General features: G+C 43.2%; 2 protein-coding genes across 8 annotated transcripts in view; one reads left to right on the top strand and one right to left on the bottom strand.

Moving 5' to 3' along the window:
* Nucleotides 1–10,619, top strand: part of LOC112216385 (SPRY domain-containing protein 3) — a 57,119-nt gene extending 46,500 nt beyond the window's left edge. For 3 of the 4 annotated variants that reach the window (XM_024376373.2, XM_024376357.2, XM_024376366.2), the window contains exons 8-11: nt 6,583–6,640; nt 8,892–9,011; nt 9,200–9,321; nt 9,580–10,619. In XM_024376373.2, the coding sequence (XP_024232141.1) occupies nt 6,583–6,640; nt 8,892–9,011; nt 9,200–9,321; nt 9,580–9,714 (435 nt within the window). In that variant the 3' untranslated portion in view covers nt 9,715–10,619. The remainder of the gene's footprint in view (nt 1–6,582; nt 6,641–8,891; nt 9,012–9,199; nt 9,322–9,579) is intronic. The other variant, XR_002948310.2, reaches the window with a different exon arrangement.
* A 1,953-nt stretch (nt 10,620–12,572) lies between these two features.
* Nucleotides 12,573–16,590, bottom strand: part of LOC112216418 (LIM domain and actin-binding protein 1) — a 28,083-nt gene continuing 24,065 nt past the window's right edge. For 3 of the 4 annotated variants that reach the window (XM_024376404.2, XM_024376393.1, XM_024376398.2), the window contains exons 7-11: nt 15,982–16,110; nt 15,635–15,686; nt 15,227–15,309; nt 14,942–15,075; nt 12,573–14,626 (exon numbers count right to left, since the gene is read on the bottom strand). In XM_024376404.2, coding sequence (XP_024232172.1) covers nt 13,552–14,626; nt 14,942–15,075; nt 15,227–15,309; nt 15,635–15,686; nt 15,982–16,110 — 1,473 coding nt within the window. In that variant the 3' untranslated portion in view covers nt 12,573–13,551. The remainder of the gene's footprint in view (nt 14,627–14,941; nt 15,076–15,226; nt 15,310–15,634; nt 15,687–15,981; nt 16,111–16,590) is intronic. The other variant, XM_042297914.1, reaches the window with a different exon arrangement.

The following is a 16,590-nucleotide window of genomic DNA, read 5'->3' as shown; positions in this document are numbered from 1 at the left end:
TTATTGAAAGAGCTTGTGGTCGTCCTCACAATTCAAGCCAGTCCTCCATTCAAGCAAATCAGTTTGTCTTTTACGCTTTATCTGTGTCCAGGAAATGGCCCCTTGGGTGTGTTTAGTTTAATATAACAGAATACACCCCTGATCACATGCAAACACAGTTCACTTTCATAGCAGCCACATACAAAAAGCACAATCCCTTTGCTTGTTGTAATTCCTTCTCGCATCTACGTGCTCTCCTTCTCTCTCACCTTTTCTCTTTGCTTGTGGGCTTCAGTGCAGAACACATCAACAAATAAACCTTTCCAAGCCAAACCTTCATATCATAACCGCTACACACAGCCTACATTGTTTTCATCATATCTTACATCATAGTCAACATCAGTGCCTTGCGAAAGTATTCGGCCCCCTTGAACTTTGCGACCTTTTGCCACATTTCAGGCTTCAAACATAAAGATATAAAACTATTTTTTGTGAAGAATCAACAACAAGTGGGACACAATCATGAAGTGGAACGACATTTATTGGATATTTCAAACTTTTTTAACAAATCAAAAACTGAAAAATTGGGCGTGCAAAATTATTCAGCCCCCTTAAGTTAATACTTTGTAGCGCCACCTTTTGCTGCGATTACAGCTGTAACTCGCTTGGGGTATGTCTCTATCAGTTTTGCACATCGAGAGACTGAAAAATTTTTCCATTCCTCCTTGCAAAACAGCTCGAGCTCAGTGAGGTTGGATGGAGAGCATTTGTGAACAGCAGTTTTCAGTTCTTTCCACAGATTCTCGATTGGATTCAGGTCTGGACTTTGACTTTGCCATTCTAACACCTGGATATGTTTATTTTTGAACCATTCCATTGTAGATTTTGCTTTATGTTTTGGATCATTGTCTTGTTGGAAGACATCTCCGTCCCAGTCTCAGGTCTTTTGCAGACTCCATCAGGTTTTCTTCCAGAATGGTCCTGTATTTGGCTCCATCCATCTTCCCATCAATTTTTTGTGCTCCTTGGGATGTTTAAAGCTTGGGAAATCTTTTTGTATCCAAATCCGGCTTTAAACTTCTTCACAACAGTATCTCGGACCTGCCTGGTGTGTTCCTTGTTCTTCATGATGCTCTCTGCGCTTTTAACGGACCTCTGAGAGTATCACAGTGCAGGTGCATTTATACGGAGACTTGATTACACACAGGTGGATTGTATTTATCATCATTAGTCATTTAGGTCAACATTGGATCATTCAGAGATCCTCACTGAACTTCTGGAAAGAGTTTGCTGCACTGAAAGTAAAGGGGCTGAATAATTTTGCACGCCCAATTTTTCAGTTTTTGATTTGTTAAAAAAGTTTGAAATATCCAGTAAATGTCGTTCCACTTCATGATTGTGTCCCACTTGTTGTTGATTCTTCACAAAAAAATACAGTTTTATATCTTTATGTTTGAAGCCTGAAATGTGGCAAAAGGTCGCAAAGTTCAAGGGGACCGAATACTTTCGCAAGGCACTGTAGCTAATAGAACTAACGGATTAGTAAACCTGCTACAATCATGTAGTACAGTGTACAGTCATCAAGCACTTTAGAAGTTACACCGACGGGTCCTGGTGGCAATAAATTCATTAAACCAAAAGCTGGATTTAAGATGGTGCCGAAGAGGATGGCTGATGTTTTACATGCTCCTAACCAACTGTGCTATTTTGTTAGTGTTTTTGCATCGTTATTTTGTTACTTATTTTGTACATAATGTTGCTGCTATCGTTTCTTATGACCAAAAATAACTTTTGGACATCAGAACAGCGATTAATCACCTCAAACTGGAAGAAGCTTTTACCTTTAACTAGTCCGACGAGAAGGATATACTGCTTTCCCAGGAACAGGCCCAAATCCCCATCATTTGCGTGAAGAAAAGACGGAAGAAAAAGTGGTGCAGGTCGGGCTGCCTTGTGAGAATCCGTAGGCGAACGTGTAAACCTCCACTGCCATCCATTCTACTGGCTAACATGCAATCATTGGAAAATAAAATTAATGACCTACGATTGCAATTATCCTACCATCCTATTAATAACTATAATATCTTATGTTTCACCGAGTCATAGCTGACGAAGACACGGATAATATAGAGCTGGCGGGATTTTCCATGCATCGGCAGAACAGAGAAGAAGCATGCAGATGTCTGGTAAGACGAGGGGTGGGGGTGTGTGTCTATTTGTCAAGAACAGCTGGGGCGCAATGTCTAATATTAAAGAAGTTTCGAGGTATTGCTCGCCTGAGATAGAGTTCCTTATGATAAGCTGGAGACCAAGACTATCTACCAAGAGAATTATATTATTATAAGAGTTATATTATAATTATTATATTATTATTATTATATTATACTCGTTTATATTATTCATAGCCGTCTATTTACCACCACAGACCAATGCTGGCACTAAGACCCCACTCAACCAACTCTAGGCCATAACCAAACAAGAAAATGCTCATCCAGAAGCGGTGCTCCTAGTAGCTGGGGACTTTAATGTAGGCAAACTTAAATCAGTTTTACCAAATTTTTGTGCAACCAGAGGAAAAAGAACTCTACACCACCTTTACTCAACACACAGGGCTCTCCCTCGCCCTCCATTTGGCAAATCTGACCATAATTCTGTCCTCCTTACAAGCAAAAACTAAAGCAGGAAGTATCAGTGACTCTTTCAATACGGAAGTAGTCAGATGCCGCAGATGCTACGCTACAGGAGTGTTTTGCTAGCACAGACTGGAATATGTTCCAGGATTCATCCAATGGCATTGAGGTGTATACCACCTCCGTCATCGGCTTCATCAATAAGTGCATCAACGATGTCCCCAACCAGAAGCCATGGATTACAGGCAACATCTGCATCGAGCTAAAGGCTAGAGCTGCCGCTTTCAAGGAGCGGGACACTAATCCGGATGCTTACAAGAAATCCCGCTATGCCCTCAGACGAACCATCAAACAAGCAAAGCGTCAATACAGGATTGCGATTGAATCCTACTACACCTTCTCTGACGCTCGTTTGATGTGGCAGGGCTTGAAAACTATTACGGACTACAAAGGGAAACCCAGATGTGAGCTGCCCAGTGACGCGAGCCTACCAGATGAGCTAAATGCCTTATATGCTCGCTTCGAGGAAAGCAACATTGGTTCATGCACGAGAGCACCAGCTGTTCTGGATGACTGTGTGATAACGCTCTCGGTAACCGATGTGAGCAAGACCTCTAAACAGGTTAACATTCACAAACGGATTACCAGGACGTGTACTCAAAGCATGGTGCGGACCAACTGGCAAGGGTCTTAACGGACATTTTCAACCTCTCCCTGACCGAGTCTGTAATGTGTACATGTTTCAAGCAGACCACCAAGCGAAGGTAAACTGCCTAAATGATTACTGCTGCATAGCACTCACATCGGTAGCCATGAAGTGCTTTGAAAGGCTGGTCATGGCTCACATCAATAGCTTCCTCCCGGGTACCCTAGAACCACTCAATTCATATACCGCCCCAACAGAGCCACAGATGACGCAATCTCAATCGCACTCCACACTGCCCTTTCCCAACCGAACAAAAGGAACACCTATGTGAGAAGGGCCCTGGGACTAAACACCTCCACCACCTGGATTCTGGACTTCCGGGCCGCCCCAGGTGGTAATGGTAGGCAACAACACATCTGCCACGCTGATCCTCAACACTGGGGCCCCTCAAGGGTGTGTACTTAGTCCCCTCCTGTATTCACTGTTCACCCATGACTGCGTGGCCAAACACGACTCCAACACCATCGTTAAGTTTGCTGACAACACAACAGTGGTAGGCCTGATCACCGACAATGATGAGACAGCCTATAGGGAGGAGGTCAGAGAACTGGCAATGTGGTGCCAGGACAACAACCTCTCCCTCAATGAGAGGCGCAGGAGAGCAGAGATGAGTGAAACAATGCACTTTACTCGACAGCAGAAGGTAAACAATTTACAAAGTGCAAAAAAGAACTGTGCCACAAAGCATGGGTGATAAACAGCACCCGGTACAAACCACCTGGAACAACCCCACCTGAACAAATAACAATCACACACAAAGACATGGGGGAAACAGAGGGTTAAATACATGACCAGTAAAACGAGACAAAACAAATGGAAAATGACTAATGGATCAGCAATGGCTAGAAGACCGGTGACGTCGACCGCCGAACACCACCCAAACAAGGTGAGGCATCAACTTCGGCCGAAGTCGTGACAGTTTGATAGCCGTAGTCAGCTAGCTAACATAGCAGCCATCTCTGTTTGAGTAGGCTAAACTAGCTAGCTAGCTAATTAAGTAAAAGTGAAAAAATACTATGAAATATAGCTAGCTCTCTTTTTTCTCTCCCTTTCTCTTGATTCTCCTTCATTTTTTAAGAAATGTAAACTCAGCAAAAAAAGAAATGTCCTCTCACTGTCTACTGCATTTATTTTCAGCAAACTTAACATGTGTAAATATTTCTATGACCATAACAAGATACAACAGCTGAGACATAAACTGAACAAGTTCCACAGAAATGTGACTTACAGAAATGGAATAATGGTCCTTGAACAAAGGGGGGGTCAAAAGTAACAGTCAGTATCTGGTGTGGCCGCCAGCTACATTAAGTACTGCAGTGCATCTCCTCCTCATGGACTGCACTAGATTTGCCAGTTCTTGCTGTGAGATGTTACCTCACTCTTCCACCAAGGCACCTGCAAGTTCCCGGCCATTTCTGGGGGAATGGCCCTAGCCTAGACCTGCTCAATGGGATTGAGATCCGGGTTCTTCGCTGGCCATGGCAGAACACTGACATTCCTGTCTTGCAGGAAATCATGCATAGAACGAGCAGTATGGCTGGTGGCATTGTCATGCTGGAGAGTCATGTCAGGATGAGCCTGCAGGAAGGGTACCACGTGAGGGAGGAGGATGTCTTCCCTGTAACGCACAGCTCAGTCCTATGATGCCCCAGACCATGACAGACCCTCCACCTCCAAATCGATCCCGCTCCAGAGTACATGCCTCGGTGTAACGCTCATTCCTTCAACAATAAATGCCAATCCGACCATCACCCCTGGTGAGACAAAACCGCGACTCATCAGTGAAGAGCACTTTTTGTCAGTCCTGTCTGGTCCAGCGACGGTGGGTTTGTGCCCATAGGCGACGCTGTCGCCGGTGATGTCCGGTGAGGACCTGCCTTACAACAGGCCTACAACCCCTCAGTCCAGCCTCTCTCAGCCTATTGCAGACAGTCTGAGCACTGATGGAGGGATTGTGCGTTCCTTGTGTAATTCGGAGAGTTGTTGTTGCCATCCAGTACCTGTCCCGCAGGTGTGATGCTCGGATGTACCGATCCTGTGCAGGTGTTGTTACACATGGTCTGCCACTGCGAGGATGATCAGCTGTCCGTCCTGCCTCCCTGTAGCGTTGTCTTAGTTGTCTCACAGTACGGACATTGCAATTTATTGCCCTGGCCACTTCTGCAGTCCTCGTGCCTTCTTGCAGCATGCCTAAGGCACGTTCAGGAGCAGGGACCCTGGGCATCTTTCTTTTGGTGTTTTTCAGAGTCAGTAGAAAGTCCTCTTTAGTGTCCAAAGTTTTCATAACTGTGACCTTAATTGCCTGTAAGCTGTTAGTGTCTTAACGACCGTTCCACAGGTGCATGTTCATTAATTGTTTATGGTTCATTGAACAAGCATGGGAAACAGTGTTTAAACTCTTTACAATGAACATCTGTGAAGTGTTTTGGATTTTTACGAATTACCTTTGAAAAACAGGGTCCTGGGTTCTTTTTTTGCTGAGTTTAGTTGTTCAAAACTGTTCAACTATTGTCTTTATCTCTTTGAGTCAACTACCCACAACATTTTATGCACTGTAGTGCTAGCTAGCTGTAGCTTATGCTTTCAGTACTATATTAATTCTCTGATCCTTTGATTGGGTGGACAAAATGTCAGTTCAAGAGCTCTGATTTGTATTGAAGTCAATGCATCCAGAGGAGGACGGAAACAAGCTGTCCTCCGGCTACACCATGGTGCTACCCTACAGAGTGCTGTTGAGGTTACTGTAGACCTTCATTGCAAAACAGTGTGTTTTAATCAATTATTTGGTGACGAATATATTTAGTATAGTTTTATCAAAACATAGCTTTTAATGTTTCACTATTTTTATTTTTTATGAAATTCCCTGAGGAGGATGGTCCTCCCCTTCCTTCTCTGAGGAGCCTCCACCGGTTGTTGAGCTGGGTTTGGCATGGTTTTTTTTAGGGTCTGTGGGTGGCTTTTTACAATTTTTCCAGGGTTCCTCTTGTTTTACTCATTGGTAGGAAAAAGTTTTGTCCACATCAGCTCTTGGGTACAATATTTATTTAATATTATCTGAATCCTATCAATTAAAATGCCCATTTTGGGTGCAATCAATTAGCTTAATTTCCCAGAGATAAAATGAATGCCAGTCTTACCATCTCAGATTGTTCTGAAATTGTTTCTGTAGTTAGAAATAGTTAAGTGTCATAGCTTGCTGAAATGACGATTCATGAGTAAAATGAGACCTCCTTGACTTTGTATTGACGTGTTATATTAATTTCACAGAATTATCCCAAAAACAGACACCCTGGCTGGAGCAGGGGTTCCATAGCCTATCATGCAGGTGAGTGTCCTGAGTCATGTAGCGTCTGTTTGTCTGTCCTTTGGCAAATGTTCCTGCATGATGGCTTGGTTGGTTGTTTTTTTTAATGCGTCTGTCTCTGTACCTGCTTGCCATACACTAAACATGTGACTACTGTAGTTTATAGCATGATTCTAATTATTGGTCAGACAGACTCCTGCTTTGAGACATGTGCACATAAGTCAAACTGTCATACAAATATCCCATAAACCAAATTGTGACACAAATCTCCCATTGATGTCAATGTATGTCGTCTCTAAAGCTATCTTATCCTGGTTTATCTCAAGTTAAAATTCGGCCCACAGTGTTATAGTAGGATGAAAGCGTTCAGTTCATAGGGAGGAAGCAGTCAACCTCATACTGTATAGAACAGAATGTATCCTTCCCAAACTGTATGAAAGGCCTGTGTGGTGTATCCCTTGGCTAACCTATAGAGGGAGGTGGAAAGACAAAGAGAAGTGGTCAAACTCAAAATATATCCTACAGTACATAGTGCACTACTTTTGACCAGAGCCCTATGAAGGGAATAAGGTGCCATGTGTGGCTCAGCCAGAGACTGAGAGAGGAGTTGTTCAGCATGTATGGTAGGATACCCCGATCAGTGTGTTTCTCTTATGATAAGCTTGTGTGTTTATCACTGCTTCTCTGCCAAAGTGGTGATTAGGTGAAACCCCACCTAGTGATCTCTTCATGTTTCATGTGTTCCATGTCATTGTTTCCATGGGGATACGCCCTTTCTCTTCCTATAATCCACCCTAAGGATGAGACACATTCCCCCTGACCTCTGGTTGATAGTCATCCATTCCACTGGCCAGGGAGGTTGAGATGAGGACAAGTGGAGTTTAAGTACATGTTTTGAGGCCAGGCACACCACCCTAATAAGTTATTTTTTTCTCTTAATCATATCACAATCAACTTTTACCAGTTGAATGTACACACAAATATAATACTTTTTTTGTATTAAAATTGTTCTGAAATATTGTATAAAATATGCAAATAATGTCATATCTCATTAATAATGCACATACTGTATTTGCATATACCACAAATACATGTTTCTCGACACTGGATGAAGTCAGCCTTAAATATTTGGGTATAAATTTGGTTAAGAAACTCCATGACCGGATTATGGATAAATACTTTTAAAATCTTTATCTGTAAAATACTTTTTTGGCACATTTTACAAGAACAATTGCTCTATAATCTTTGGAGAACAACATATCAACAATTCCCATTGAATAATTATGGAGAATATATCTAAGGATAACACACAAACTTTTGTCAATGTGTAAATGCTTCTGAAGTTTTTGTTGGCATGTGGGAAGAGTGGTTTTCGGGAAACGGCAGTTAAAGACAAGTACACTGAATTTAGCCTACCAATCATCAAACATCTGTTTTGACCCAAAACCATCTTTTCAAAGTAAGTTACTAAATATAGTCCAGTTTGTAACATTCTCTATGAAATGGGCTTTACAATTATGTGTGAAATTATGGATGTGTTATACTGATTATACAAAATATTAAAAACACCAACTCTGTCAATGACAGACTGACCAGGTGAATCCAGTTGAAAGCTATGATCCCTTATTGATTTCACTTGTGAAATCCATTTCAATCAAAAATGGAGATAATTAAAGAAGGATTTTTAAGCCTTGAGACATGGATTGTGTATATGTGCCATTCAGGGTCAATAGGCAAGACAAAAGATTTAATGGGGTATGGTAGTAGGTGCCAGGCATACCGGTTTGTGTCAAGAACTGCAATGCTGCTGGGTTTTTCACACTTATCAGTTTCTCATGTGTATCAACAATGGTCCAAGATCCAAAGGACATCCAGCCAACTTGACACAACTGTGGGAAGCATTGGAGTCAACATGGGCCGACATCCCTGTGGAACGCTTTCGACACCTTGTAGAGTCCATGCCCCAACCAACGAATTGAGGCTGTTCTGAGGGCAAAAGGTGTTCCTGACGTTTGGTATACTCAGTGTATGTCCATTTAAAAGTGGTTAAAATTCATGAACACAGGAGTCTCACTCATTTTCAAGTTCTGGGTTGGATTCACTTCCTTGTCAATGCAGGTGATTCATAGAAATAGGACTTTTCCTTTTGCCCTGAACTGACTGAATTTGCATGGAAATGCAGAATGACGGCTCACTCACACACATGCTCTCTCATTCACATACATACGCTCACCCTTTGCTCATAGATCTCTCATTCCTTCCTCTCTCTCAGATGATGGGAAGCTTTTCCAGGGTAGTGGGGTGGGAGACGCCTTTGGTCCTCGCTGTTTTGAGGGGGACGTCATGGGCTGTGGCATTATGTTCCCGCGGGACTACATCCTGGACAGTGGAGGTGAGTTGAACAATAGGCTGCTGCCATCTTATACCGTAAAAACACAACACTCACATTTGCTGCTTTCTTTTATTCTCCAAAGACATTGTTTTTTTTCATGGTTGTCTGTCTCCTAAGTTATGTCTCCTCATCTCCATGTCTATCAATCTGTCTGTGTCTGTCTGACCATATCGGTGTGGTTCCCTCAGATGACAGTGACGACGGGGACTTGGAGGTCTGGCCCAAGCAGCGGCGTGTCCAGAACGAACTCTACATGAACGATGAAGACGAGGAGGAGGATGGGGAAGAGCAGGAGGGGAGTAAAGTCATGGTGAGCAACGTATATTTTGTCTACATTAGCAAACCTTCAAACAGGGCCAGGTCATTAGCTCATTGGGAAGCAGGGGAGAGGAGTTATGACAAATTAGTTATGGGGTTTTAATGTGATACTTGGTTTGATATGGGAGTTGTCAAACAGTAGGCACTGAAGTGGAAATTGGCGATTTGTGTTGCACTCCTCAATTGATTGAAATGTAGCCCAACCCTGGTGTGAATATTAACTCACTGTCGCCCCCTTGTGTTGTGCCAGGTGTTCTTCACTAGGAATGGGAAGGTGGTGGGCCGTAGGGAGGTGGCAGTGCCAGCAGGAGGGTTCTACCCTACCATCGGCATGATGAGCACCGGGGAGAAAATCAGGGTTGACCTGCACCCCCTCAGCGGCTGAGAGAGGGTAGCGACATGATGATGATAGACCAATCCCAAGTCTGCTGTAGGGGAGTGTTTGGAGTTATCACTCTAGTGCAGTATCCCTTCACATCACTCCTGGATCCAGCATGTTGCCTGGGATGTCCTACCACGGTTTAGTTTACTCTGGTTGACTCCTAACATAAAATTAAACTCATGCTACTATATGGTAGGAAGATGGATAATATAATACTGCATGGGTGCCTCAAGAAAGTGCTTACTGTTATCATGGCAATAGAAAATACTATAAACGGTTCAAAGGGAGATCATTGGACCAATCCCAAGTCTTTAAGCAGCAATCAGTCAAATCTTATTATCTTAACTCTATTTTGAGATTATTAGAGGAATTCATTCAAAATGCTGTAACATAAAATCCGCAGCCAAGAAATGCAACTCTCAGGTATGCCAAAATCCAAATGACTGTAACGCTGTGTTGTGTTTATTTTTTCTAAGACTCATGATGCCATATCCTTTTGTCAAAAGCACTTTATTCTAGATATAGGGGATTATGATGCACTACTTTTTGTTTAGCATTTCTCTGTTCTTTCGCTTTTGGGTTATTTTATTGACTAATGAATGACAGGTTAAATGAAATACTTGATCAACAACATTTTGTATTTGTTTTGATTCATCATCTGTAATAAGAGAACTGTACTCAAGAAAGCAATATGCTAAATGATTGCATTTTATGGTTTCAAAAGGGAAGACCATGCACTGTTCTCACAACTGTTCCTTACAGAGTACCATTTCATTTCATATTAATCACCAATTAGGTTCATTTAATCTTACAGATCATAGGTATGAATGTGTCACCTATAAATTGTGCAATTGAATACAATGTTTAAATACCTAACTAAAGATGAGAATCTATTTCTATACAACGGCCCACTTTGTGTGATTTTTATTTTCACAATTTGGCTAATTGAGCCCGGGATTGAATTGGGACTGTTACATCCTTACTGTGATTATTTTTGACTATTTTAATTGAAAGCAAACAAATATGTAGCTTCTAAGCAAAGAGCAATTTCTCAAGCAAGAATTGTGCTAGGACTGTTGGAGTGGTCAGGGTAAAACTGAAAACTAGCTGTTATTGGTAGAAAGGTTTGGAACTCTATCTTATTGGTCTATTAACTAATTTACCACCCGACGATGTCACCAGGCAGGCCAAAACTCCATCCCACCAAAACGTCAAGCAGTCTTTTCAAACAGCTCTTACACTGAAAGAGCATTATCATTTTCACAATATTATTCCAAACTGTGGATATATATAGTACCAGCCAAAAGTTTGGACTGGTACTGTTTGGGTTTTTCTTTATTTTCTACATTGTAGAATAATAGTTAAGACATCAAAACTATGAGAACACATATGGAATCATGTAGTAACTGAAAAAGTATTAAATCAAAATATATTTTATATTTGAGATACTTCAAAGTAGCCACCCTTTGCCTTGATGACAGCTTTGCACACTCTTGGCATTCTCTCAACCAGCTTCATGAGGTAGTCACCTTGAATGCATTTCAATTAACAGGTGTGCCTTGATAGTTATTTCTTAATGCGTTTCAGCCAATCAGTTGTGTTGTGACAAGGGATGGGTGGTATACAGAAGATAGCCCTATTTGGTAAAAGACCAAGTCCATATTATGGCAAGAACAGCTCAAATAAGCAAAGGGAAATGACAGTCCATTACTTTAAGACACGAAGTTCAGTCAATCTGGAAAATGTCAAGAACCTTGAATGTTTATTCAAGTGCTATGATGAAACTGGCTCTCATGAGGACCGCCACAGGAAAGGAAGACCCACAGTTACCGCTGCTGCAGAGGATAAGTTCATTAGTTACCAGCCTCAGAAATTGCAGCTCAAATAAATGCTTCACAGAGTTCAAGTAAACAGACATTTCAACATCAACTGTTCAGAGGAGACTGCATGAAATCAGGCCTTCATGGTCGAATTGCTGCAAAGAAACCACGAAAAGGACACCAATAAGAAGAGACTTGCTTGGGCCAAGAAACACGAGGACATTAGACCGGTGGAAATCTGTCCTTTGGTCTGATGAGTCCAAATTTGCGATTTTAGGTTCCAACCGCCGTGTCTGTGACACAAAGTAGGTGAACAGATGATCTCCGCATGTGTGGTTCCCACCGTGAAGCATGGAGGTGGTGGTGTGATGGTGCTTTGCTGGTGACACCGTCAGTGATGTATTTAGAATTCAAGGCACTCTAACCAGCATGGCTAGCGCAGCGATACGCCATCCCATCTGGTTTGCGCTTACTGGGACTATCATATGTTTTTCAACAGGACAATGACCCAACACACCTCCTGGCTGTGTAAGGGCAATTTGACCAAGGACAGTGATGCATCACTGGCCTCCACAATGACCCGACGTCAACCCAATTGAGATGGTTTGGGATGATTTGGACAGCAGAGTGAAGGAAAAGCAGCCAACAAGTGCTCAGCATATGTGGGTACTCCTTCAAGACTGTTGGAAAAGCATTCCAGGTGGAGCTGGTTGAGAGAATGCAAAGAGTGTGCAAAGCTTTCGTCAAGGCAAAGAGTGGCTACTTTGAAGAATATAAAATATATTTAGATTTGTTTAACACTTTTGGTTACTATTCCATGTGTTATTTCATAGTTTTGATGTCTTCTCTGTTATTCTACAATATAGTCAAAAAATAACTCTTGAATGAGGGGTGTCCAAACTTTTGATTGGTAATGTATATAAAAAAAACAGGAAAATCAAGTTTTTGACTGCACTGGGCCTTTAAAAAGCTGCACCGTCTACAAGGTCGATCGGATTGAAACCCAGCCTTAGGTCATGTACTGAAACAAGACAACAGATGTATCAATGATAGACCATTTTATTTATTTCAAACATACTTTGATTTAAAATTCCAAGATACGAAAAAGGTTTGGTCCTCCTTAAAGTAAGGTATAAAACATAAGGGTAAGTTTAACAATTGTGCATTTATCCAATTTTCAAAATTCATTATAAAATAGGATGCTTTTAAAACCATTCAAAACATGCACTGTGTCAAAGGACAACTAAAAACAATAAATCTAGGAAGGTAAAGGACCCAAAGTACACTGTTGGTTTACTCGGCCAGGATCAATTTACCACATTCTATCACAAGACTTTTTTGATTCTCAAGTATTATCAAAGAGATGAAGCGACTGCTTGTGATCATTTTAGAACGTCTCTTCTCCTATTATCCATCTGGCAGTGGTATGGACTAGTCCACTTAAGTACCTGTGAAGCAAAGGCTATATAAGCATCTGATTTGCAAATACAAACATGTATATTTATTTGACAGGCTTTTCTGTCAAAAGTCCTTAGTCTTTCTTCATCAACAAAAGAAATAAAATGTTGACAAAAGATAATTTCCAGTTTAGAGAATGATATGGCCGATGTAACCTTTCCTAGATTATATAAAAGATGTCATATATCGTAACTGTACTTACTTCCAGTTTTAAAAAAGACAGACCAGCCTGAACCAGTGTAAAAAAAAATGGCTACAATCTACCGCTCCCTTCTATCAGGCTCCCTCAGAAAACAAAAGAATCAGGCTTGGTTTTTGGTTTTATGTAGTGTAGTAAGACTGATTTATTGCTAACTTTCCTATTGTGAATGACACAAACAAATCAAAATGGTCACAGATTGCACCCAAGCAGAGAGAAATTCAACAAGTGGGTCCCCATGGTTTTATCCCTGCACTTTTAAAAACTCCCTGGGTTATATATGGTGGACGGGGAGTACTGGGGACAGAATGTGTTGGTGTGTATCCAGTCTAAATCCAGCCAGATTCAGAGTGGAGTGTCTGTTCAGACATCATCTTCCTCCTCTTCCTCATAGTAGCGGTTCCTCTTGATCATCTCCTCTACGGTGAGCTGCTCCCCCTCGCCCCCCTCCTCCTCGCCCTCCCAGAAGCCCACGTCCTGGGAGCTGCGGTTGTGTTTGGGCTGCGGGGACGGAGAGGGAGATGCTGGGATATCCGGAGAGGCACTTTGGCATTTCAGAGAAGCCCCTTCTATTTCCTTTCCTCTCTCCATCGGCTCTTCTCTCTCCTCCTGTGCCGCCGGCAGACTCTCTACCTCCTCCTCGGAGCTGGTCTCTCCATTCACCACACTGCCGCTGGGCGGGGCGGGCTTGCACTCCTTTTTGTCCTCCTGCCTTACCTCCCTCTCCCTCTGGGGTTTGGGTTCTGGTTCCTTAGGCATGGAGTGGCTGTCTTCCAGTGACCCCCTCCTATCCAGCAGGGATTTGAGGGGCCGGCGGGGCTCTCGTGGCCCGAGGGCATTGGTGGTGAGGCTGGGGGCCACCGAGAAAGGCCGACTTCGCTCCTTCAGAGACGAGCTCCTCCTCAGGCTCTTCAGCTCGGACCTGTCGTGGCTCAGGGTGGACGATGACACCTCGCCCTCTGGGGGCCACTTGGCTCTCCAGGGCCGGCTCACACCACTACCAGCCTCCAGAATTTGAGAGGTACCAGCATCGCTGTCAGCAGGAGGGGGCCAGGCAACCCTCAGCTTGCGGGCCTCTGGGACTTTCTCGGCGCTGGAGAGTTTCTCAGTGGAGGTGGTGTGGCTGCGTGTCTCCAGAGAGGCAGTCAGGTCTGTCACCTTGGCCAGGGGAGACTCCTCCACTGTGGGGCTGGGCTGCTTGTCTGACGAGGCTGGACGGGACACCACCGCCACTCTTTCGGCCTGCTCCTTTGGCTTCTTCTCCACCTCCCGGTCTACTCCCTCTTCCTCCTCCTCCTCTCCCTCAGCACGGGGTGTCCACAGTTCCTTGTGGGGCCGGTGGCCGAAGCCTTCGTCGTAGTTGCCTTTGGCCTTGAACAGCTGGCTGAAGTGGGGCTTGCAGTAGACATTGCCGTGCAGAGAGGCGTAGTTTCCCAGACTGAACAGCAGAGGGCAGCAAAGAACCAGACAAATATACTTTAGATACATGCAGACACAAGACACCGGTTACTGAAAGCAGTACTGGATTTACTTGACATTTCATACAAATGTACATTCAAAAGTAATGTTCCTCCAATTGATACGGCTTGTGATAATTTTTATTAAAAAGCATTTTGTAAATGTACTGTATTATGATGCATGATACACAACTGTTTTGGCATGTTCTTTCTCCTATGGTTTCTAAATGTTTTGGAATGAGAAATTTGTATAATGTTATTTGAAGTGTCCCGTGGGGTGCGAGTGTCACAAGTACCTGAGCTTGGTGTTGCAGTGCAGACAGCGGAAGCAGGAGGTGTGGAAGATCTGGGTGTTAGCCACCAGCCTCTCCAATGGGTACACCGTCTTCAGGCATGCAATGCACGTCTCCCTCACGGGCAGGCAGAACTTCTACACACAGACACTAAGAATTTACCTTTCATACACTGCATTGTGTTTGTCAGTAACAAGTCTTGTCAGATTTTATAGCGGTCCTATCGATTTCCTTGATTGAATACATGTTGTACGTGTCATTGTGATGGAGGTGATGGAGGGGACTCACCCTGGCTGCCTTGGGCGGGTCACTGTGGGCTGAGGATGGAGAAGAGGTACTATCCTTAGAGGTAGGTGTGTCCATGCCATCACCTGAAAAAGACCAAACACACAACATACCAGTGAGACTACAGGGACTCCATCTTGGCTGCAGAGGAAGTCAGTATCACAGTTGGGCAGAGCAATATAACAAAAAAAAGGGAGCCTGGCTTTTCACAAAAAAATTCTTGAGACGAGCGAGATGCCTAGACACAGAGCAGTAACTCAGGGTACCAAGCCAGTCGGGGTTCCACCCCGATCTGCCCTTTAACACAGAGGACCAATCAGAGCAGCTGGGTGCGGTTCTGTCCTCAGCATCCCCAGCCGAGAGCTGTGGGGGATGACATCATGGGAGATGGGGAAATTAAAGCTGACTCACCATTGGTCTCTTCTACAGCAACTTTTCTGCTGTAGGACTCTAAAGCCTGGCTCTGAGAGAAAGAGAGAAAACCCATCAGCAAATCAAATATACAGTACATAGCTTGTTCACCCATGTACAATTGTACATAAAAAGCTATATGAAAGAGTTTACTGCCACTGTATTCATGTTTTAAAGCAGGATCTTTAGGGCACTTCTAGGAGTTTATTTACTTACTGCACACCAGCTTTCATTGGTTTACAGTTTTTATCAGTTTAAACGCTGCTCCCCTATCCAATTAACTAATCTTCACACACAGTGTGTCGTTTATTTCACAGACTCACACTGCATGTTCTCTCGCTACACACCTCAACACCAAATTTCTCAGACGCGCCACAAGCACGCACACAGACACGCGCGTAGGTACTGACCACAGCCACACCACTAGGGGGCACATTCTCCTTGAGGCTGCCGTCCTCTCCCTCTGACTGACTGGCCTGCAGACGAACAGTGACAAAATGATGTTTTAGGATATAGAAAACATATTTAGCAAAATATGTGAACTAAGATCTGTCTTTCTTTGACATTACACTTTTCCCATGTACACTATCCTTACATTAGCCTTGGATGTGGTGAGACCAAAACTTCTGGACTATTAAACAAGAGGATCACTTTCTAAAAAATAATTTTTAGGTCTGGTGACTGAGTCCACAGCGTCTCTAGCTTCTCCTAAACAAAGGAGACTAGACAATGTAAGGAGAGAGGAGTGTTTAAAAGACAACCGACCAAAATCCCACTATTTTACCATGCCTGCTTTTTTATACCAGCTTTCTGGTATGCATCTGAAAGGGGTAGGGGTCAAAAAAAGTCAATTAACACCCACCTAAAGACCTAGTCATGATTCCTGCATTTGCACAGACCCTGTAACCAAAGTACAGGTATTGGGTCTGTGTGAATGGTTCTCTGCTTTTTTGCAC

Source organism: Oncorhynchus tshawytscha, linkage group LG02 (genome assembly GCF_018296145.1).
Source record: "Oncorhynchus tshawytscha isolate Ot180627B linkage group LG02, Otsh_v2.0, whole genome shotgun sequence".
Taxonomy (NCBI): Eukaryota; Metazoa; Chordata; class Actinopteri; order Salmoniformes; family Salmonidae; genus Oncorhynchus; species Oncorhynchus tshawytscha.
Note: the sequence above shows the minus strand (reverse complement) of the source record. Positions and strands in the feature narration are given on the sequence as shown.